General features: G+C 46.9%; 1 protein-coding gene across 1 annotated transcript in view; it reads right to left on the bottom strand.

Annotated features, from left to right (window-relative positions):
* Positions 1 to 204: 204 nt before the first annotated feature.
* MTX1 (metaxin 1) overlaps positions 205 to 23,726 on the bottom strand; it is a 104,616-nt gene continuing 81,094 nt past the window's right edge. Inside the window, exons 6-8 of the mRNA XM_069218427.1 lie at positions 9,382 to 9,458; positions 6,546 to 6,700; positions 205 to 3,222 (exon numbers count right to left, since the gene is read on the bottom strand). Of these exons, the coding sequence (XP_069074528.1) occupies positions 2,996 to 3,222; positions 6,546 to 6,700; positions 9,382 to 9,458 (459 nt within the window). The 3' untranslated portion in view covers positions 205 to 2,995. The remainder of the gene's footprint in view (positions 3,223 to 6,545; positions 6,701 to 9,381; positions 9,459 to 23,726) is intronic.

Below are 23,726 nucleotides of genomic sequence, written 5' to 3'. Positions count from 1 at the left end.
TAGAGTAAAACATTGTCAGTGTGCTGTGAGCATAGCACTAATGACTGATGTGCTCAAGCATCGACTACCAAGGAATGTACAAAGTGCTTCAAAATACAGACACGCACAAGCTTGTAGAACTCCTGGTGGCAGCCTCTTGACGCCTATTAAGAATCCACCCATTTTGACGATGCCAGCAAAAGTAGTTCACTCTTAGTACAGACACATAATAAAAACAATATTTATTGAATGTTGAATCAAGTTATAGACCATGCTTTAATAGAGACCACTTTACTTTATCCCATGGATGTTGGCCCAGCCCCACTCACGCCTTTCTCGCGCTTCTTTAATATTCGGCTTGCGTTGAAGACTACAAGTCAGTCACCTCCAGGCTGTACATAGATTTCACATGAGGGATACTACAGACCCATCTTTTGGCCATACATTGGAACCTGGCTCCTGTTTAGGTGCAGAAACACATGCAGTGAAAACAACGAAAATGTGACAAATCGCCAGTACAAAATGATCCCTCCCAGATTGAAGACCCTCACTGGCGAGGTGGAGCTGGGAATGGTATGCCAGATAAGCAGAATGGAGAGATCTGGGTCTTTCAAATGACCTGGTAAGACGGGAAAGAGGGTGAGTGGTAGATCACTGAAAAAAAAAGCACGCAAGAAATTAAAAACATGTCACAGGGTAGGCAAAATGAGGACACGGGAAGGGAATGAGGCGTCTGCCACAGTTAAGAGAGTGAAGGAGAGTTTGTCACTGGCCAAACCTAGAAGTAATGAGGTATTGGACGGTCCATCTATGAAAGGATGCGTGGAGAGGGGTGACAAAGAAAAAGATGAACGGGGCAGAGAAGTTCAATACGTGCTATGCCAAGTGAAGAAATATCACTGCACAGGTGGCTGAGGGAGTTAGTTGGTTACTGGACACTGTGACTAGGAAATTGGGAGCATGTCACTGAATTGGCCCAGTGGGACAGAGACCCAGTAAGAGTCTCTAAGGAATGAAGTCCAACCCAAGAAGAAAAAAAGTTGCTAGGCAGTCCCAAGTATGAAAATGTGTGTAGAAGAATAACATCAGACAAGTCAAGTGGGGGCATGGTATCCATCACTTGATAGTCCAAGTCAAAAAAGTCGGTCACTAAACAGGTAGAGTGGGGGAAGACTATCTGTTACAGGGCAAAGTGAGTGGCAAATGAGGTTCCTGTGTTAGATTATGGTGGCCTGGGGAGATAAGGCAGGAATCGGACACAAAGTCGAAGATCTGACCAGCATGCATTGACCAGATGCATGTAGGAACACCATTCCTTTTCACTTACAAATCTCTCTCATCTGAAACAAGCATGCAAAATAAGGTTTTGACTGGTGGCTCAAAAAATTAAGTACGTGAACACAGATTAAAAAAAAAAAATTGTGGGGAAAAGGTAGACATTCTAATACAGAAAGGAAATACACAGTAGCTCTCCCTAAACGTGAAGCAAAATAAAGTAAATTAATTAAATACGCAGGAAGATGATGCAACAATGGAAAATATTGATAAATCAATGGTGAAACCGGAGACCTATACACTCAGACCATAAAGACGAGTAGGCAGGACATGCAAAGAGTTCGTAATCAGAGTAGGGGTAACATCAGTAGGGAAGGGTACGTATAGAAGAGCATGTCAGCCCTTCAGGGCTCTCATTAAAAAGAAGTCTGGGGAAGGGTGGGATCGAGGCTGTTCCCAACATGTGGGATATACAAAGCCTGCGTGGAACACAGCTAGACCTATTTTGGTGCCTGAAATTACGAAGCAGTGCGACCCTCCCTAGGATAATTGGCAGGATGGCCTGTGGTAAACCACAAACATGCTGGGTATCTGAGCATGAAGAGTGGGTATGGTTACCGGTGAGCCTTCCATAGAAGGCATTAACTAAGAGGTGCGTGACCACATCTCTAGGCGTGATGGTGCGCAACAATGTAACTAAAAGCAGCCATGCAAAGGATCTTTAATGCATGACTAGAAACAAGGATTTCAGGAAGTGAACACCCCAGAGATTTCCTTGAAACATTATTTTTGCTATTTTTATTATTATTATTATTTATTTTTTTAAGAAGAGTTAACTGTTTCAACTCTTAATTCAAAATATCCACATAGCACATTTTCTTGGATCATACACATCTCGGAAAAATATTTTTGGCACCGGCAACCCACACCATACATCCTCAACACACACCCTGTTAAGCATGAGGCCTGTCATATTAACAAGTAAATGGCGAATAATTGTGCACGGGATCACGTTTTGGAAGTTATTGTGAAAACTCTGCCATCATGCATGGTCTATGTGGTAACTGAACCTAGGGTGTCAGTGACCTGCCCTGCAGTGAGTTGTTCCACTGTAGTGTCTGAATTTTTTTACCATTTTTGGGTGACTTGATCAATTACTTTGGCCCGGATGTTCGGGGCCTCTTTTGCTGTTCACGGTTAACCTCTTGTCCGCAGTTCTTACGGACAACAGTTGATAAGAGAAAGTTTGTTGGGTAAGCACGTGTTTTAAGATAGGGTGCTTGAAGGTAGATGCGATTGTCACATTTGCAAACTTGATGACAAACAGGAGGTGAGGACAAGCAAGCTTCTGGAAAAAATGAGGCAGAGCTTTCTGTCAACTGAGAAAACTGGCAGGCAAAAAGAGGTGGGACTTCTATTACCTATGCAAGTCTACAGGTGGATGGGCCTTCCCTCTCTTCGGCAAAGATCCCTGGTGAAACAGTGGGTTGTTCAGAATTTCCTGGTGGTGGAACTGACATTTGTTCTAGTAACACATAGCATAATCCGCTTTGGCCTAGTACGATGATGCTTTGTGAAGTGACCATAAGATTTGTTGAGCAGTAGAAGACTCCAATAGATGGTCCCCTTTTGTGTGTACTCTTTGCCAGGCAGCCAATTCCTCGAACTTGGGTTGTAAAAGTGGCTTGGACATGACATCCGCCAGAACCAAAAAAACAGCCCCCAGGACTCTTAATGTCGGTCAGTCTTCTTCATCATCATCATCATCGTCCTCCATGGTGATCGCATGGCGTCCGTTGTCAACCTCAGACACTCGTTGGATGGATACAATACCACTGAGCAACGCGTATCCAATCATGGCCACCAGCCCTAGCATGACAGATAGCACTTGGGTCCGCCGCTTGTGGGGTTCCTCTTCAGAGTCTGCAGAATCTCCAGATGGAGCCTTCAAGGGTGCCTGTGGACCATCTATAAACAAGGCAGGGATAAAGAGGGAGAGGTTAGAGCCACAGAAAGATGATATTGTTTAACACTGTTGTAGGAAAGTCACTCTTTTTTGTCATGGTTACCCCCACTTTTTGTCTGTTTTCAGCATGCTCAGACTGATGTCACTGGGATCCTGTTAACCAGCACCCCAGTGATTGCCCTCTGTCCTCTAAATTTGGTTGCCTTGGTACCGTTTACACACTACAATTGGCATGCTGGTGTACCCCTGTAAGTGCCTAGTATATGGTCCTAAGGTACCAGGGCATTGGTACATCAGGGGTCCCCAATGGGCTGCAGCATGTATTATGCCACCCATGGGAGCCCATGCAAAATGTTTCTGCAGGCCTGCCATTGCAGCCTGTGTGAAAAGGTGCATGCACCCTTTCACTGCTGGTCACTGCACCAGGTCACTGCACCAGGTCACTGTAAGCCACTTTAAGACCATTTCAGCCCAAAGTGCACAGTGCAGGTCCCTGTGTGTGAGGGCACCCCTGTACGAGCAGAGGTACCCCTACGAACTCTAGTTCCAAAGCACTGGACTTCGTAAAAGCGGGGAAGCCATTTTACCCGTGTACTTGCTAAAGGTCACTCACTACCTGTGGTCCAGCTACATAATGGTAACTCCGTACCTAGGCATGTATGGTATCAAACACGTCGGAATCATACCACAATACTAATCCCAGTATTGGTGGTGTGATTCCATGCACTCTGGGGGCTCTTTAGAGGACCCCCCCACCACCAAGTATTGCTCCTGCCAGCCTCCCAAGGTTTTGCAAGCAGCCCACGCTGCTGCAGCCCCTCAAACAGGTTTCTTCCCTCCTGCTGCTTGACCAGCTCAGGCAGGAGAAGGCAAAACAAAGGATTTCCTGTGGGAGAGAGGATGCAACACCCTCTGCCTTAGAAATAGGTGTCCCACGGCTGGGGAGGAGTAGCCTCCCCACGCCACCAGCTTGCTTTTAAGGGCATATTTGGTGCCCTGCTTGCATAATCTGGTTTGCACCAGTCCAGGCCCCACTCCCCCTCCCTACCTCCTGGTACCCGATCTAGCGTGAAACTACAGAAAGGAAATAGGAGTGACCACTCCCCTCTCCATCACCACCCCAGGGCTGCTGCCCAGAGCTCCCCCATGTGGCCACTTGATTCTGCCATCTTGAAAACAAGATGTGCAGAGGCCCCTGGGAGAATCTGGTTGGTCAGGACAGGTGACTGACATCAGTGACCGCCTCTGCAGTGCGACCAAGCCCCCCTATTAGGGCTATTTAAGGACTCCATTGCAGGTGGTTCCCCAGATTCGGTGTGCAAGACTCCACCAGGACTCATCTGCATCGACCTCTTCTAGTCTTGGCCACTGGAACCACTACTGGACTTCATAGGAACCAAACAAGCCTGCAACACCTGCGACAACCTTGCCTTGCAACATTGTTTCTCCAGTTCCTTCCAGCAATTTTCACATTTCCACAGCTGTGCATACTCTGTGGTTGGCAAGACTTCAGCTGCACCAAAGAAGCAAGATGGAATCTCCCTTGGAGTGAAAAAGTCACTCCCCTGCCTCTGCAGGCACCTAAGGCAATGACGTCCAGCTGCTGGGACCTGCTCTCTGCTAGAACTGCTCTCTGCTAGAACTGCATGGATTCTCCAACAAAGGTTGTGGTTCTGAGTGGTCCTCTCTGCCTTCTATCCAACTTTGGAGACAGTGAGCCCTTGCCTCTCCTTTCAAGGCAGAATCCCTGTGCACCGCGACTCTTGCAACAACCAAGGCTTGTTTGCTCCTGCTCTGAGGGATCTTTAGACTCCCAGTAGCCCTGGCCTCCTGCACTTCATCCTCGCAAGGACAGTCTCTCCTCTGCTGCTCCATGATGTGGTTCTCCTCTCCAGGTGTTCTGACTAGGTCTCACTGCAACTTGCTATGCTGGCTGCCAGTAGGTTACCGGTGGGGGTTACGCCTGCTTCTGCTGTCTCTCCCAACTGCTGAGGGTCAGCCCGGACTCCCCTCCAAGGGTCCAGTTCCTTGAACCTTGCTGGTCCTCCTCAGCCCTAGAAAATCCTCTTCTGTCCAGATTTGCATTTCCAAAGGCCTGTTAGTGGTCTTCCTGACCACTACCCCAACTGCGACCCGGTACCCGGCGTGGGACAGCTGCTGCACACCTTCTGGGACTCCTCTGCAGCTCCTGGGATCCACAGCTGACCTTCATCTTCCACCGTCGACCCTGATCTTCATCCACAGAAGGGTGGGTAGTGGCTCCTGCCCCACCTGGACTGGACTCTGTCTCCTTCTTTTGCAAGTTCTCTTCATTCTGATTATCCACTGTTGGGTTCCAATGGACTGGTCCTGTTCTTGCAAAGTTCCTTTTCCAAGTCCCCTTGTTGGTCTATGGGAAGACCAGGTAACTTACCTCTGCTCTCCTGGTCGCTGGGGGTCCTCTAGCTACTCACCTTTTGGGGTTCCAAGTCCTCTCAGCTCCCTACTAACTACTCTGCATCCTTGGGTGGGGGGACCTAACTTTGCATTTCTCTAATTTAGTATATGGTTTGACCCTCCCCAAAGGGCCGTAGCTATGGTCTGCTATTTCTCCCCCATGCTTGTTGTTTTTCTATGCTAATTCCTAATAAATACCATATATATATATATATATATATATATATATATAGATATAGATATAGATATAGATAGTATTTACTTACCTCTAGTTGGGGACTGCCTATAAGTAATCTAGTTCTGTGTTACTATAATAACATACCTTTATTTTTGCAACACTGTGTGGTTCCTTTCATGTGAGATAAGTTACTGTGGTACTGCAAGTGCTTTACACACGTCCTGGATAAGTATTGGCTGCTCACCACAGCTACAACTAGAGAGCCCTGGCTTCCTAGAAACTTTTTCACTAACTAATAGGAGTTGCCTGGACCTGATATAAGGTGCAAACACCATAGGTGTCCACCACACACCAGCTCAGCTTCCTACAACTGTGCCCAGTGAACCTGGGGTAAACACCATTACAGGGCTGTGGTTTAGGGTAATTGGATGTGAAATGCTTTCTATGTGGGAGCAGTTTTCCACGTTATGTTTGGAAAGCAACAAAAGTTAGACGTTGAGGAGTGGGACTTAGACAAATAATTCAACACCAAAATTGGAAGATCTAGGAGAACAGACCGAGAAAAGTGGACCTTTCTCTCATAAAAAGGCTTTACCAAAGTCTGTCACTTTTCGTGATAATGTCCCAGATGAAATGGACTCAACCCCAACCTCATACGGTCTTCTGTGTACTCAGCATACCAAAGAATACTGTGGAGTGTCACGTTCTTACCTCCATCCCAACTGAAGTAGATGCTCAAAATGGACGTGCAGTAGTTACAGAGATTGTCTAGAGACTTCAAGTGCTGCTGCAGTTTGCTGCTGGGCAGATGTGCTTTCAGCAGAGGGGCCAAGTAGCTGAAGACATGTGCATCGAGTGAGGCCGGCCTGCAAGAGAGAACAGAGGCATCGGGGGTATAACAAGAAAAACAAACTAAAAGACAGGGCCGCAACTGAGAACTTAAGGGTTGAAGGAACAACAAAAATAGTAAAGTATTGCAGACTGGCGATCAGTTCTCCAGAAGCTGGATTGTGTCCAGTGAGACTAGGAGGCTGATGGGAGTTAGTTATCTGCTCAAGAGAAGGCCAACTAGTCAGAAGTCCCCTTTGTCTTTCTCCAGAAGTATGGCAGTAGTTGGGTGTATCCTAGAACCCTTGAGGTCGGGGGTCTTCAGATGCCTTCTGCGTATTCTTTAAGAGGCTGGCAGAAGTCAGTCGTCACTAATGCCATGCTTTCGGAAGCTGGAGGCAGTTATGTGTCCCCCAGACAATTCTCCTGAAGGCTGCAGCAGGTAGTGGTCGCCTAAAGAACTCTCCAGGATGTCACCTGTTGTCAGCTGTCGCTAGAGCATTCTTTGGGAAACTGGTGGAGTTGGGAGCAAAAACAGAAATTTGAAGGAGGCTTGTGTTAAGCTCCTGAAGAATTCAGCAGCAATCACGATCTAACAGTCTTAGATCCACTGGTGATACTGCAGCAGACTGCCAATAGTGTGGTGTCTGCATTACCTGGCATAGGAAGCCGGTATTAGTAAACAAAGGGGAACTATGCAGTAGTCCGGAACCAAATGTTGCAAATGGCAGTAGTAGTCAGCTGTGCCTCAAACATATTGGAGGAGACTAGCAAGGGTTCTTGGGTCCAAGGAGCATAATGGAGATGCCCAACAAGTGTCTTTACAGAAACTGTAGTAAGTCTCTCAGAGAATGATCAGGGTGCTGCCAGTAGATAGGACCTGCCAAGGAGGAGGACTGCTTGGCCGAGAAAGCGCTTTGGTACCAAAGTATAGTGCTCTGAGGTAGTGGCTCTTAACTTTGTGATTGCTGTGGACACCTACGTAATCATTAATGGACTCTGTGGTCCCCAAATGAATCATTATTGGAATCCTTGGAACCCGGCCTAAGCAATTTCAATGATTTGAACCGCAATACAGTACACAAAAATACAGAAACAAGCATTCATCAAACAGATACACAAATGCTAAAATATGACTTAATTCAACGAACATTTTAATAGGAAGGTAGGAGTCTTTCTAAATTACATTTAGGCCACCCAACATCCAAACTATATTCTGTTTGATACACCTGCACTGCATCCACAAATCAATATGAGAGAACCAACTTAAATTGTTAGCTACCAGTTTCAATTTTGCTTCTTGATTCACACTTTATTAATATAATTTAATGTTCTAAGACAGCGCAGACCCTCCTCCCCTCCGCCCCCTCCGAGTAGGCATCGTTGATCCCCAAGGGTCTGTGGACCACAGGTTAAGGACCACAGCCCTATAGCATACATTACATTTGGAAGCCTGGGTTCAAAGAGGTAAAAGTTGTTTCTGGAGAACCTATTAATGGGTGTCTGACCAAGAGGAGGTGCTTGCTTTTTCTAGAAGCTGGATTTGAAGGCATTCCCAGCGCTCTCTTTACTGTGGTCCCTGAATAAGCAGTTTTGTGCACAGATCCTACTGCACCACAAGCCAGCCCTCTGCCCTGCACAAGGGACCCAATTCACCTGGCAAGGTCCAGATGATAAATCTTAAGCCCCTTTAGGACCGAGCTGACAAGGATCCCTCTAATGAGCCTAGAGCTCAAAGGCAGCCTGCGGCTCAGGTGGGCTAGCGGCTTCCTGGCAGAGAGGATTTGTCAGGAGGGGAGAAATAGAGTGGTAACCCACCAGGGCTTACTCTCCCGAAATAACTATGTCCACAGAAAGCACAGGCCAAATTAAAGATACAGTTTTTAAGATAGAATCTCAATTAGTTAACATTCATGTTAAGAGATGTGCATGCAACCTGCAAGCCTGAGGATCACATCTCCAGAAAGGGTATAACCTGTCATTCATAACTTAAGGCTAATTAAATTAAAGGCAGAGAGCTATGATGTAATTACAATATGAAGATACAAAACATAAGGCTCGCAAACAAAATTGTTATGAATTGTTTACCGAGGTGTCACCTCAGTTCACATTAACTTCATTGGCAACTGCCATGCCAGCAAAATGCCAGCATGTGAAGTCCACAGCTTTCCTCCAAATGTTTGATTTATGGCTGTCCCACAACTCTTCTTGCCCCTGTCGTTTGTCGAAGCTGAAAGCTTGGTGTGGGATGTGGGCAAGGACCACATTTTGTAGGAGTGGGCATATATCACATAAAACCCTGCATGCATAATGTCAACTGGAAGTTTTACTTCATTGGCCATTGCGTTTGATGTGCAAGTTATGGTTGGTACAGCTATTGTGCGAGTTATTCATATTGTTCCTAATCATAACTTGTGAATTTAATTTTTTTTCTGTAAACATAGTTTAAGTTTAACTGTGTTTGCGCTGTTTTTTTTAAATGAACTTATGACGTTTTTTTAAACGTTAATTTATTACCAAAGCGAACAATATATTTAGTTAACCTTTCTTTTTCAGAATCTCTTTCTCTATCTCTCTCTCTCTATATATATATATATATATATATATATATATATATACATACACATACACACACACACATGCGCACACATACACATTTTAAAAAGTCCCTGCTCCAATAGGCTCATCATAAGTGATTCAAAACCTTTCCAGTACTTACGCGTCCCCAAAGAAGAACTTCTGGGTCCCTAGCCTCTGGGAGAGATGGGTCATGCACTCCTGTGCCTCCCTGTAGAGCTAAAGAGTAATAGATGATGAGTGTCAGTTAAGCAGATTAATATTGTGAATTAACGCACCACGAGGGCCCACAAAGCACTTAGAAGATACACAGCAGCCCATAAGTGGGAGCAGGATCCATTGGGGAACAAGTGTGATGCAGTTGGGACTTAAAGTTTTCTGTGAATACTTGGGCCGCTAGCTGTTACAAAGACCTAGCCGTGGAGGGTACCGTTTACCACTGGCGTCACAGGAGCTTCAGGTACCACTTCGCTTATAGACAACAAGGAAACTCCTTTTTGTACTCTTGACTCTCCAATTATGACCAGAATGAGCAGTCGCAACTTACTCCATGACGTGCAGTAGGTTAAGATGGCGAGTACACTAAGACACAGTAATCACATTTAATAAACTCAATGTCCTGTCTCAGCATTGCCTTTATAGAGAAGAGATACTTTTACGTGAGTAAAGTAGAGTTGTTAAATAAAGGCCCAACAGGAAATAACTGAAGGTCCCAACACCTTCTGAGTCCTAGTTATGAGCCCAGCAACTTTTATAATCTCTTGGCCATAGTTTGTTTTACCCCGGACAGGGTTTATGTTTCTCATAGCCCCAGGAGTCCAAGAGAACATGACAAATACGTTGTATGCCGAGATGTGTCTGCTTGTATGAGCATTCGCTAAGATGTTCCACATCATTCACCAACCAAAGGGGAAATATTCTCATTCCACAAGATTTCTGGTTGGAAACAGGAAACTGATTCAAAGCAGTGGTATTCAAAGGCTACAATTTACACTTTGCAGAAAAACGTTTAAAGCTATGAATTTTACTAACTGTAAAGTTATCAAAGTTTAAATGGAAATTTGGCAAAACAGGGTCTTTGAGCAGTAGTAGCATGAAGGTTCCCACCGGCTTACAATGCAAAGTTTCTGTAGCTCCGCAGCCCCTGCCTGTGTTTACTGCAAAGCTTTGCAGCTCTTCATCATCTGCTGCCTGACAGTTCAGGGCATCTAACCCTGCACCTAAAACCCGAAACCGCCCTACCAAAGTTCAACAAGGACCTGAAGGCTCACTGCTTCACTATTTTCCTCTTACCTAGGTACAATTCTCCCCCTTGCCTCGTCTCCCCCCTCCTTCAATGGAATTTGTATGTTTCTGCAACGTAACTACACCCAGCGGCAAGTGTGGCATGTATTCCTGTTGCTACATATAATGTTCTACTGCTCTTGGGGCTAGGCCCATGCCCTATTAATAGATTAAAAAACATAGAAAATACAAAAAGAACAAGTTACTTACCTTCGGTAACGCCTTTTCTGGTGTATACACTAGCTACCTGTGGATTCCTCACCTAATGAATTCTCCCAATGCGCCAGCATTCAACTGAAATTTTCTTCCCAGCTCTGCACGTCGACGAGGACGTCACAATTGCCCGACTCCCATGCTACGCCGCCTGACGTCATTGAGGCAATAAGAGGTCCTCGCCGATGTGCTGACGTCAGTTTTCACAATTTTTTACGTGCCTTCAAGGAAAACAGGTGACTACATACCTGACATGAATACATCAGTCAAATATAAAACAAAACCTTTAATCAAATATAAACATCAAATGTATTTATAAACACATATATGTACATGTATCTACATATACCATCAAACATATATGCAACTCCTTATATACATACACACCCTAGGATATCTTGGTAGGTCCAACCAGGCAACGGGGAGGCGGGTGGGACCGTGAGGAATCCAAAGGTGGCTAGTGTATCCACCAGAAAAGGCGTTACCGAAGGTAGGTAACTTGTTCTTCTGATGGATACAACTACCTGTGGATTCCTCACCTAATGAATAGAGTCCCAAAGCATAACCGCACTCGGTGGCGGGTGCCTGAATGGTCAGACCAAGAAATCCTGCAGCACGGACCGTGCAAAATGGCCATCCCTCCTAACCTCTGAATCCAAGCAATAATGCTTCACAAAAGTATGGAGGGAAGCCCAAGTTGCGGCCTTACAAATATCAGCCACAGGAACACCTCTAGCCAAAGCCGAGGAGGCCGACTTAGCACTGGTGGAATAGGCTCTAATTCCAACCAGAGGAACCTTCTTTGCCAAAGAATAACACATGTTTATGCAAAGAATGACCCACCTGGATAGTGTTCTCTTGTGGACTGCCTTGCCCTTCCTCTTCCCCACGTAGCCGATAAAGAGCTGATCTTCCACTCGGAACTCTCTTGCTCTGTCAACGTAGAAGCTTAAAGCTCTTTTAGGGTCAAGCCGATGAAGTCTCTCCTCCTCTTTCGATGGATGGGGAGGAGGATAAAAGGATGAGAGCGTAATAGACTGCCCTAAATGTAAGGGTGTAACAACCTTTGGTAGGAAAGCTGCTCTGGTCCTCAGCACCACTTTGTCCGCATGGAAGGAAGTGAAAGGGGGTTGAACGCTAAGTGCTTGAAGTTCACTCACTCGCCTAGCTGATGTGATGGCTACAAGAAAAAAACTTTAACACTAAAAACTTTAAGGGGCATGAATGTAAAGGCTCAAACGGTGAACCCATCAAGAATGGGAGTACTAAATTCAGATCCCAATGAGGCATAATAAAAGGAGAGGGAGGGAACTTATTAGTAAGACCTTTCAAGAACCTTACAACTATAGGGGATTTAAACAAAGAGGGTTGATCAGGAAGACACAGAAAGGCCGACAGCGCAGACAAATAGCCCTTAACAGTTGCAACTGCACAACCCCTCTGCGTCAAGGACAACGCAAATAATAAAACGTCTGACAAATGGGCACGTAAGGGATCAATTTGGTTCTCTCCACACTGTAAGGAAATGCCTCCTTGGCATGGTTACCCCCTGACTTTTTGCCTTTGCTGATGCTATGTTTTGATTTGAAAGTGTGCTGAGGCCTGCTAACCAGTCCCCAGCACCAGTGTTCTTTCCCTAACCTGTACTTTTGTTTACACAATTGGCACACCCTGGCAGCCAGGTAAGTCCCTTGTAACTGGTACCCCTGGTACCAAGGGCCCTGATGCCAGGGAAGGTCTCTAAGGGCTGCAGCATATCTTATGCCACCCTGGGGACCCCTCACTCAGCACAGACACACTGCTTGCCAGCTTGTGTGTGCTGGTGAGGACAAAACGAGTAAGTCGACATGGCACCCCCCTCAGGGTGCCATGCCAACCTCACACTGCCTATGCAGTATAGATAAGTCACCCCTCTAGCAGGCCTTACAGCCCTAAGGCAGGGTGCACTATACCATAGGTGAGGGCACCAGTGCATGAGCACTGTGCCCCTACAGTGTCTAAGCCAAACCTTAGACATTGTAAGTGCAGGGTAGCCATAAGAGTACATGGTCTGGGAGTCTGTCAAACACGAACTCCACAGCACCATAATGGCTATACTGAAAACTGGGAAGTTTGGTATCAAACTTCTCAGCACAATAAATGCACACTGATGCCAGTGTACATTTTATAGTAAAATACACCCCAGAGGGCACCTTAGAGGTGCCCCCTGAAACCTTAACCAACTACCTGTGTAAGCTGACTGGTTCTAGCACCCTGCCACACTCGAGACATGTTGCTGGCCACATGGGGAGAGTGCCTTTGTCACTCTGTGGCTAGTAACAAAGCCTGCACTGGGTGGAGATGCTATCACCGCCCCCTTGCAGGAGCTGTAACACCTGGCGGCAAGCCTCAAAGGCTCACCCCCTTTGTTCCAGCACCACAGGGCATTCCAGCTAGTGGAGTTGCCCGACCCCTCTGGCCACGGCCACACTTTTGGCGGCAAGGCCGGAGGAGATAATGAGAAAAACAAGGAGGAGTCACTGGCCAGTCAGGACAGCCCCTAAGGCAACCTGAGCTGAAGTGACTCTGACTTTTAGGAATCCTCCAGCAGATGGAGGATCCCCCCCAATAGGGATAGGAATGTGACCCCCCTCCCCTTGGGAGGAGGCACAAAGAGGGTGTAGCCACCCTCAGGGCTAGTAGCTACTGCCCTCCCTGACCTAAACACACCCCTAAATTCTGTATTTAGGGGCTCCCCTGAACCTAGGAACTCAGATTCCTGCAACCAAAGAAGAAGAGGACTGCTGAGCTGAAAAACCCTGCAGAGAAGACGGAGACACCAACTGCCTTGGCCCCAGCTCTACCGGCCTGTCTCCCCCCTTCGGAAGAAAACTGCTCCAGCGACGCTTTCCCCAGGACCAGCGACCTCTGAATCCTCAGAGGACTGCCCTGCTCTAAAAGGACCAAGAAACTCCCGAGAACAGCGGCCCTGTTCACCAAAGACTGCAACTTTGTTTCCAAAGAAGCAACTTAAAGACAACAGCGTTTCCCGCCAGAAGCGTGAGACTTGCAACTCTGCACCCGACGCCCCCGGCTCGACTTGTGGAGAAACAACACTTCAGGGAGGACTCCCCGGCGACTCCGAGTAACCAAAGTTGTCCCCCCTGAGCCCCCACAGCGACGCCTGCAGAGGGAATCCAGAGGCTCCCCCTGACCGCGACTGCCTGACTCTCAGATCCCGACGCCTGGAAAAGACCCTGCACCCGCAGCCCCCAGGACCTGAAGGATCGGAACTCCAGTGCAGGAGTGACCCCCAGGAGGCCCTCTCCCTTGCCCAGGTGGTGGCTACCCCGAGGAGCCCCCCCCTTGCCTGCATCGCTGAAGAGACCCCTTGGTCTCCCATTGATTCCAATTGAAAACCCGAAGTGTGTTGGCACACTGCACCCGGCCTCCCCCGTGCTGCTGAGGGTGTACTTTTTGTGCTAACTTGTGTCCCCCCCTGGTGCCCTACAAAACCCCCCTGGTCTGCCCTCCGAAGACGCGGGTACTTACCTGCTGGCAGACTGGAACCGGGGCACCCCCTTCTCCATTGAAGCCTATGTGTTTTGGGCACCACTTTGAACTCTGCACCTGACCGGCCCTGAGCTGCTGGTGTGGTAACTTTGGGGTTGCTCTGAACCCCCAACGGTGGGCTACTTTGGACCCAAATTTGAACCCCGTAGGGGGTTTACTTACCTGCAAGAACTAACAATTACTTACCTCCCCTAGGAACTGTTGAAAATTGCACTTTGTCTAGTTTTAAAATAGCTATATGTGTTTTATTTGAAAAGTATATATGCTATTGTGATTATTCAAAGTTCCTAAAGTACTTACCTGCAATACCTTTCATGCAAAGTATTACATGTAGAATTTGAACCTGTGGTTCTTAAAATAAACTAAGAAAATATATTTTTCTATAACAAAAACCTATTGGCCTGGAATTGTTTCTGAGTGTGTGTTCCTCATTTAGTGCCTGTGTGTATGTACAACAAATGCTTAACACTACTCCTTTGATAAGCCTACTGCTCGACCACACTACCACAAAATAGAGCATTAGTATTATCTCTTTTTGCCACTATCTTACCTCTAAGGGGAACCCTTGGACTCTGTGCATACTATTCCTTACTTTGAAATAGTGCATACAGAGCCAACTTGCTACACACACCAAGCCACAAATTTTGCCATCTGCCAGCATAGATTGATTTGGTGGAGTGTTGCCTGGCTAATAAAATAACGTCCACCACTTCTGGCGGGAGAGAAAAGGAACTCAGATTGCCCTGTTCAATCTCCAGGCATGCAGGTGCAGACTGTGGAGGTGGGGGTGTAGAATCTGCCCCTGCAACTGCGAGAGGAGGTCTGCCTTGTGAGGAAGACGGAGCGGAGGACACAGTGAGAGTTGGAGGAGATCGGAGTACCACACCCTTCGTGGCCTATCCGGAGCTATTAAAATGACTTGTGCCAGGTCTTGGCGAATCTTCCTCAAAACCCAAGGAATCAAGGGTATGGGGGGAAACGCGTAAAGCAATTGGTCGTGCCAGGGCATCTGAAACGTGTCCCCCCCCCCAAACGCCCCTTGCACCGGATACTGGAGGCTGCAGAACGACGGGCAGTGCGTGTTCTCCCGAGTGGCAAAGAGGTCTACCTGAGGAAATCCCTACATCCGGAAGATGCAAAGGATCAGATCCAGATGGAGACGCCACTCGTGATCAATTGAGAAGTGTCGACTGAGACTGTCCGCACGCACGTTTTGAACTCCGGCCAATGGGGTAGGGGGTCCGTGCACTCTCGAATCTCTCGTACGAACAGAACAGCGGAAACTATCCTCGGCAGATCGTTCTTGTTTTACTGCGCGTGATTGCCACTGCATTGAGGCATCCTTTGTGCCTGTTCGTGCCCTTCACGTTGACTTTCGCCCTTCACGGTTCCGGGTCAGCGGAGGCAGCACCAGTGGGAAGCAGGCTCTGACGGCGTGACAGGCTCTGCCGTGGAGGAGAAGGCAGGGTTCCTTCCCCGCGCTGCTGCCGGCCGAGGGAGGGCTCCTCGGGGCGACGAGCGCCTGCTAGTGCCTGCTAGTGCCCGCACGCCCTGCCGCCCAGGTACGAGACCGGGGGACTGCTACGGGCAACGACTGCTGGAGGGTACTCTGTGCCTTAACGAACCACCCCCCACCCTCCCGAGGCCTCACCCACTCCTTCCTGAGGAGCAGCCGGGGAGAAGGCTAGTCTCGGCGGAGCAAGGGCAAGGGCCGGGAGTGACCGCGCTGCCGAGGAGCTGAGGGCCGTAGAAACACACCGCCGCCATGGCGCACTCCCCTGTGGTAGTGCAGGTGAGCCCCTAGCCCGGAAGAGGTTCCGTGCCCGCCGCAGAGCCCAACGTAAACCCAGTGCAGGGAGAGGTGCCCTCTACGGGGGGGAATAGACTGCCACAGTCATTGTGACGCGCCGCCCTGCCAGCCTTGGAAACTCCGCGCCTGTGACAGACAGATAGCCGCCATTTGCTGCTACCAAGAGAAGACCAAAACGTCGCCGGAGCAACCAGTTTCGCCTTCCAGCGCCCGGCGCAAGGGGACGGAAGGATAAGCCGGCGGCCTGCGAGAGGCCTCGTAAAGGACCGTGCCTGTGCCGGGCCTCGGGGGCCCATAGGCCGCACAACTCACGGTAGGCCGCACCGATCCTTGCATCCCTTTTTAGCCCAAGCAGCTGCCCAAGGTGACGTTCGGGAAGAAGCCGCCGACATTGCCCGCTGGAGCGTGAGAGCGGGAAAAGGAAGACGGGGAACCGTAAATTAGGATACACGCGGAGACCCGCAGAGGGAAAAGGACTGACCCAATTCCCCGGATAACCGGAAAGGACTGAGTTGTCTGTGCCCGCATCCCTTTTGGACTTTTGGACTTTTCGGGCTTCGGACTTTCGGACTGACGGCACTCAGTCCGCTCAACACGGACGCCTGGCTCCCCAGAAGGACTGAGGGTTTGAGCCCGGCATCTCGTAAAGGACTCGGTACCACCGGCACGCTCCGGAGGCCTGTAAGGGATCATCGTAGCCCGCAAGGACTGATATCCCGAGCGACACTCAGGTTCTGTTTCCAGTAAGGACTGGGGTGCTTTGTGTTTCATTGGGGGAGCGGGGGAGCGGGGAGCGGGGAGCGGGGCCCTCAAGAGGCTAACCGGCCTTTTATTTATATTTTCAAGCAGCCCTTATCATCTTATTATCTGTGCGTAATTGGGAAAAGCCTTATTCGATTTTAAAAGTGATAATTTGTGACTGCTAAGCATGTCAAAGCAAAAAGTCCCCTCTATACCCCAGACATTGGATAATTATTTAGTGAAGATTGTTAGTAAAATTAATTGCGAGAGGAGACAATCCCTAGGGCTTAGCAGCCCCCCCCCCCCATTATCTAGTGTGCAACTTTCACCTGCTCCATTGGCTCTGGATGACAGTAGTAGTGTCTGCACTAATTCCGGTGTTCCTGATAGGGAAATGACTATGCAGAATACTTCTACTTTAGTCGATCTAGAGGCTTCTACTGATCCCATAGTGCAACACCCACCCACCCCACCCACCCCACTACCCAGAGTGGTTAGAGCATGTAGAAAGACCCAGACTAAACGTGGGGGTGCTCGGCCCGCAAAAAAAAGATTAGTTAGCCCCCTCAAGAATCCAGATAAGGATGAGGATAATACGGCAAATATCGACGACGTTAAACTAGATGCAGAAAAAACAAATAACTTAGTAAGTATTATTGACTCAAAGATTAAGGGTATTGTCAAACCTCTTATGGTAAAAATTGATCAGCTAACCGCGGAGGTTAATAGATTAGGCGATCTCCTCAAAAAAACACTGGTGGAAGCAGATAGTGTGTCAGCCCCAATAACAATAAACAATCATGATACTCAGGTTGCTCCCCCCGGTGTTGTTACAGGTTTTGATACTAGTAGGAATGTTGTACAGAACTACTCGACAGCACAGCCCTTAGCCTGTAATGATAGCCAGGTTGTTTTAATACCTGATAGAAAAGAGGATTGGACTGAGGTAAGGCGAAGGCGCGCCATTAATCTCCCTTCTAAAAAATAAAACCGTTTTCTGGATGCACAGGCATTGTGGATTTCTAACTGAACTCTCAGATCAAGTCTTGACTACCAGAAGGGTAGATTGGATAGGGAGCTCTAAGAAAAGTTTTGGTGGTGACTGTGTCATTATAAACTTTAAACACCCCCAACATGCTGCCAATGTATTATTAAAAGCTGCCTCATTACCAATTACTGATAATAATGTGTGTGTCCGCTCGCTTGCTTTCTTTTACAGCCATCATAATAATGCCCCTTATGGGAGTAGAGGTAGCAGATTATGCCCTGTTACTCACAGGTTATACCCTGATATTTCAATGCAAAACCGGTTTCAACCCCTAAGTTCTCTGGATACAAATGATTGACTTAATGAGGGAGGGCAGTTCTTACCCCAGGTGACTATTATTCCCTGTGTGGATATCGGTATAGATAATACCATGGCCCAAGAGATGCCCAACAATACAGAAATTGAATTGGCGGTGGATATAAGGGCACCGCCCGATTGTGGGGACATAAGCTATTCAAACCAGATTGCGAATTGGGGACGAAACAATCGTATGGTGCCTGATAGTAATTGTGTTAGGGGTAAGGATACTGTTATTATTGTTTGTTGGAATGTGGCAGGGCTGAAATCAAAGGAGAGGGACCCGGGATGGTTAACGTTTGTTAATGCCCATGACATTTTATGTCTTCAAGAAACATGGTGTAAAGATGATGTTAACTATGAGGGATTCGTTTCTTACAATTTACCGGCGTTGGGAGGTGGTATAGGTAGAGCGAAAGGCGGTCTCCTTATACTTGTAACGATCTGTCGTCCTATTGTGGTTAAAAAGTATATACCTGTAGGGGACCTTGTGCAGATCCTCTGGCTTGTGGATGACAAAGACCATAATGTTTTATTGATTAATTATTATAATAACATTTTTGATGTTACCCGGGTCAAAGTAGTAACAGACTTAGCCGGCGCTGTCGAAAATCTATGTCTGGAACAGAATGTTGTATTTGACTTCATCTGGGTAGGGGATTTCAATACTACTCTGTGCGATTTGTCTACACAAAGGGTTTGTGGGGTTACTAACAGTGCCGGCTGGGATGTCCCGCATTTTGGACATAACAGTTATGGGGAAGCACTGCATAAGTTTATGGGCTGCTATGACCTAGAAATAGTGGAGTGCTGTAAAGATGTTAATGGTTTACCCATTCCCACTTTTAAAAATTGGCACACTAGCTCGGTCATTGACCATGTGATCACATCTTCTAATATTAGTTCTTACTGTGAACCACCAAGAATTGAAGTAACTACCCTGAGTGACCACAACCGTATTATTTTGGACACTACCCTTTGGACCGGTAGTTCGGTGGATGTGGGAATTATTATTTCTAATGTAGAACCACATAGGACTAACGGTGTTAGGCTAAAATGGATTGGTGAAAGAGCCGATGATTTAACTAGCTCCATAATTAATGAGAGCCTGCTGGACATTGCCTCTATTTTAAAAAATAGATCTGACTCTGAGAGGGTTTTATATTGTTTTAACCAAATTAATAAAGCTATTGATGCCAAGTTTACCAGTTGCAATAGTAGGCAAAGTAGGAACGGACCGAGATGGTTCAATCACCTTTGTACTTCCGCACTAACTAGCCTCAAACAGGCTTTAGCAGCGAGGCCCAGGGACAAAAAACTGGTAAATAAATTAAGAATGAAATATAAATGTGCGCTCAAACAGAGGAAGGGTGAACTGCAGCAACAGGCTTGGGATTCCCTCAACCAAGCTGCTGAATTATCAAATTGTACATTATTTTGGGCCACGGTCAACTCGCCTTTTTTAAGGGATGAAAAAACACCACAGTTGACTTCTAATGTTTCTAGTGATGGTTGGATTGCACATTTCTCCAGCATTTTTGACTCTGATAAAGTCAATGATCCTAGTCCCAATAAGTGGCCTACTCTGCCTTTGGATATATCCGTTAGTGAGGTTAAACATGGTATACGGGCTAGCAAAGGGGGGAAAGCTCAGGGCCCGGACGGGGTACCTATAGACGTTTATAAAGCTGCGGCAGATGTCTGGGGCCCCCTTTTAACCATTGTTTTTAACGTTGCCGTGTGTGCCGAGGCCCCTGTAACTTGGGGTGAATCAATCATTGTGCCAATTCATAAAAAGGGAAGTAGATCTGACGCTAAGAATTACCGCCCGATCTCTCTCCTGGACTCTTCAGTCAAGGTTATGAGTAGAGTGATGTTAGTAAGATTAGAGGAATGGGTTGAGCAGGATAGCATACTGGCTGATAGCCAGTATGGTTTTAGGAAGGGACGAGGTACGCTCGACCAGTGCATCAATCTTGATCTACTGATCGGGAAGTATACTGAAGCGAAACCCGGTTCCCTGTATCTTTGTTTTGCTGACCTGAGCAGCGCATTCGATATGGTAGATCATTCCATTTTATGGGCAACTCTGTTAAATTTAGGAGCCCCAGAAGGCATAATCTTTTTCCTCGCTAGGTTATACGAGAAATTGAAAACCAACGTACGTTTTGGAACCAGAGGAGAATGTACTCCAAAAATCTGTGTTACACGAGGAATTAGACAGGGTTGTGTTCTGGCTCCTCTTTTATTTATTTTATTTATTAATGGAATTGATGATATTTTAAAAAAGGTTAATGCTGATGCTCCTCAGATCAACGGTGTTCCGGTGCCGGTGTTACTATATGCCGACGACGCTGTTTTACTCTCTCAAACACCTGTCGGATTACAACGACTAATGGATAGTTTTTCCTCCTTTATTAAAGATAGAAAACTAGTAATCAATAAGGGAAAAACGCATACCATGACCTGCGGAGCTAAAGCCAAAACGTTAAATGCCTTTTTTATAGACGGCGAAAAGGTGCAACAGGTGGATAAATTTTGTTACCTAGGTATTACCTTCTCTAACGACAGGAAATGGAACAATGAATTTAATAACATCCGGAATAAAATGGCAAAAAATGCTTATGGTATTTATAGATTTGCTGCAAAACTTGGGGATCGTCGAACCAGGGATATGCACAAGATTTACCAAGCTAGATGTGTGACTATTGCTCTGTATGGGGCAGGAGTATGGGGTTATAGCTGTACCTACAACTTACAGTTGGAGGAAAATATGTTTTTAAAAAAGCTCCTGTTTTTGCCCATCTCTGCCTCAACTGAATTAAGCCATCGCGAATTAGCCATTAATTATTTAACTGATCTGATATCACTTAGACCATTGATGATCTGGCGGTCTTTTTGGCTTGGCGATGAGAAGCTACTTAATAGAACTATTGTTGAGGATTGCTTACGTTTGGATAAATATCGAGATATTCCCTGGGTTAAATATGTTGTTGTCTGTTTTTCCAGACATTTTTAATCTGAATATTTTAAATAATCCTAGTGCAGCAACCACGATCTCCAAACTAGAAATGAAAAGTATATTTCTAACTTACGCAGAAAGGAAACGAGCAATCATAGCCGGATCATTGTCCTCCGTCATTTTTTATAATAGATATAATCTAATGGAGGGTTTTCCATCTTACCTAACTATGGTGACTAGGAATTCACATAAATTTGTGCTAACCAGACTAAGATTTGGGATGGCACATTGTCTAGTAGCCCATCCAAATATTAAGAAACACCCGATTGGGCCATGTAGGTGCGATAATGTATCTACACAGAGCACTGTGCACCTTCTGCTGTTCTGTAAACTGTATACATGTTTTCGTATAGTATTTTTGAAACCTCTGTTTGTTAGATACGGAACACGTACAGTTAAACATGCTATGGCTTTAATTTTTAATCTGCAATCGGCAGATATTTGTTTTTATACTGCCACCTTTTTAAATCAGTGCATCAATTCCAGGAAAAGCATGAGTTTTTAATGTATTTTATTATGCATTCTATATATTTATGAATTACTCAATGAGCCATTAACTATAATTAATAACTGTAAGTTTTAATTGCAATGTCTTTGTAAATATGTACTGTTGCTTTCATGGTCATTTATATGTGCCGAATAAAGCTTTATGAATTGAATTGAACTCCGGCCAGATGGTTTGCTAGCACGCAAACCTGATGGTCCTGTGCCCAGGACCAAAGCCGTAGTGCTTCTCTGCAGAGAAGGTACTACCCTACTCCTCCCTGCTTGTTGATGTACCACATCGCGGTAGTGTTGTCCGTCAGAACCTGGAACAACTGACCGTGAAGGTAGAGGAGGAAGGCCTTGTGATCTAAATGTATCGCCCGCAATTCCAATAGATTGATGTGAAACATCTGTTCCACTGGAGACCAACAACCTTTGATCTCCAGGTCCCCCAGATGAGCTCCCCACCCTAAAGTGGAAGCATCCGTTATCACCGTGGTCACCGGAGGTGGCAGTGAAAACGGCCTTCCTTTGTAAAGATTGCCGTCCACAGTCCACCACTGTAGATCCGCTGCAGTGTCTCTGGAGATCTTTATCAACTCCTCAACATCCCCTTTGTGTTGAAACCACTGCCTGTGGAGGCACCACTGAAGAGCCCTCATGTGCCAGCGTGCATGAGTGACCAACAGAATGCATGAGGCGAACAGACCGAGCAGACAAAGGACCTTGAGGACTGGAACGACCGCTCCACTTCGAAACATTGGAATCAATGCCTTAATGTCCTGAATCCCCTGAGGCGGAGGAAAGGCCAGATTCAATGTTGTGTCCAGTACAGTCCCTATGACCAGGAGGCGTTGAGAGGGCTCTAAGTGAGATTTGGGCACGTTTACCGAAAAGCCCAGATCGAACAACAACCGGGTTGTCATCTGCAGGTGAAGCAACACTAAATCTGGGGACTTCGCTTTGGTCAACCAATCGTCCAGGTAAGGGAATACCGCTATCCCCTTCCTCCTGAGATGCGCTGCAACCACCGCCATCACCTTCGTGAAGACTCAAGGCGTGGAAGTAAGACCAAAAGGAAGGACCGCAAACTGATAGTGTTGCGACCCCACCACAAACCGGAGATACTTCCTGTGCAACTTGAGAATAGGGATGTGAAATTAAGCATCCTGCAAGTCGACAGACACCATCCAATCTTCTTCGTTCAACACCAAAAGCACCTGCGCTAGGGTCAGAATTTTGAACTTCTCCTGCTTGAGGAACCAGTTCAGAACCCTCAGGTCCAGGATAGGAATAACAACCCTGACCCCTTTCCTGCTCTGGAACCAACTCCACTGCACCTTTTGATAATAGGGTCTGAACTTCCTGTTGCAACAACAGGAGATGGCCTTCTGTGCAAAAGGAGGGGTGGGGAGGGATGGAAGGTGGGAACTCCAGAAAGGGATGTGCATAACCTTTCTCCACAATATTGATGACCCAGGAATCCGATGTGATCAGCTTTCACCTGCGGAAAAAATGAAACAACCTTCCCCCTACAGGAAAAGTATGGGATGGAATGGATGGAGGACTAAGGCTGCTTTCCCTGTTGCACCCCCCACTCCCCCCCCCCGGAGGAAGAGGGAGAGGCAGGGTGCTGCTGGGTGGCTCATCTGGTTCGAACTCTACCCCTCCCTCTAAATGACCTGTAGGGAAGTGTAGATGGTTGTTGGCCTGCAGGCTGGCGTCTCCCCCGAAAGGAAGAGCCTCGTCCAAACCCCCTGAACCTTCTGAATGACCTGAACAGGGTGGTGGTTGAAGCCTGCAAGCCTAGGGACTTAGCTGCAGCCCTACTCTCTTTGAAGCGCTCTAAGGCAGAGTCATCTTTCGAACCAAATAGCTTGTCTCCATCAAATGGCAAGGCTAAAAGAGTTTTTTTGCACATCAGATGAAAAAACAGACAATCTCAACCAAGCATGTCTCCTGGTTGCAATGGATGTCCCCATCGCTCTGGCCACTGAATCTGCAGTATCTAACCCTGACTGAATGACCTGAGTC

This window comes from Pleurodeles waltl, chromosome 12 (assembly GCF_031143425.1).
Source record: "Pleurodeles waltl isolate 20211129_DDA chromosome 12, aPleWal1.hap1.20221129, whole genome shotgun sequence".
In the NCBI taxonomy this organism is placed as follows: Eukaryota; Metazoa; Chordata; class Amphibia; order Caudata; family Salamandridae; genus Pleurodeles; species Pleurodeles waltl.
The sequence above is the reverse complement of the archived record's forward strand: the minus strand, read 5'-3'. Positions and strand labels throughout refer to the sequence as shown.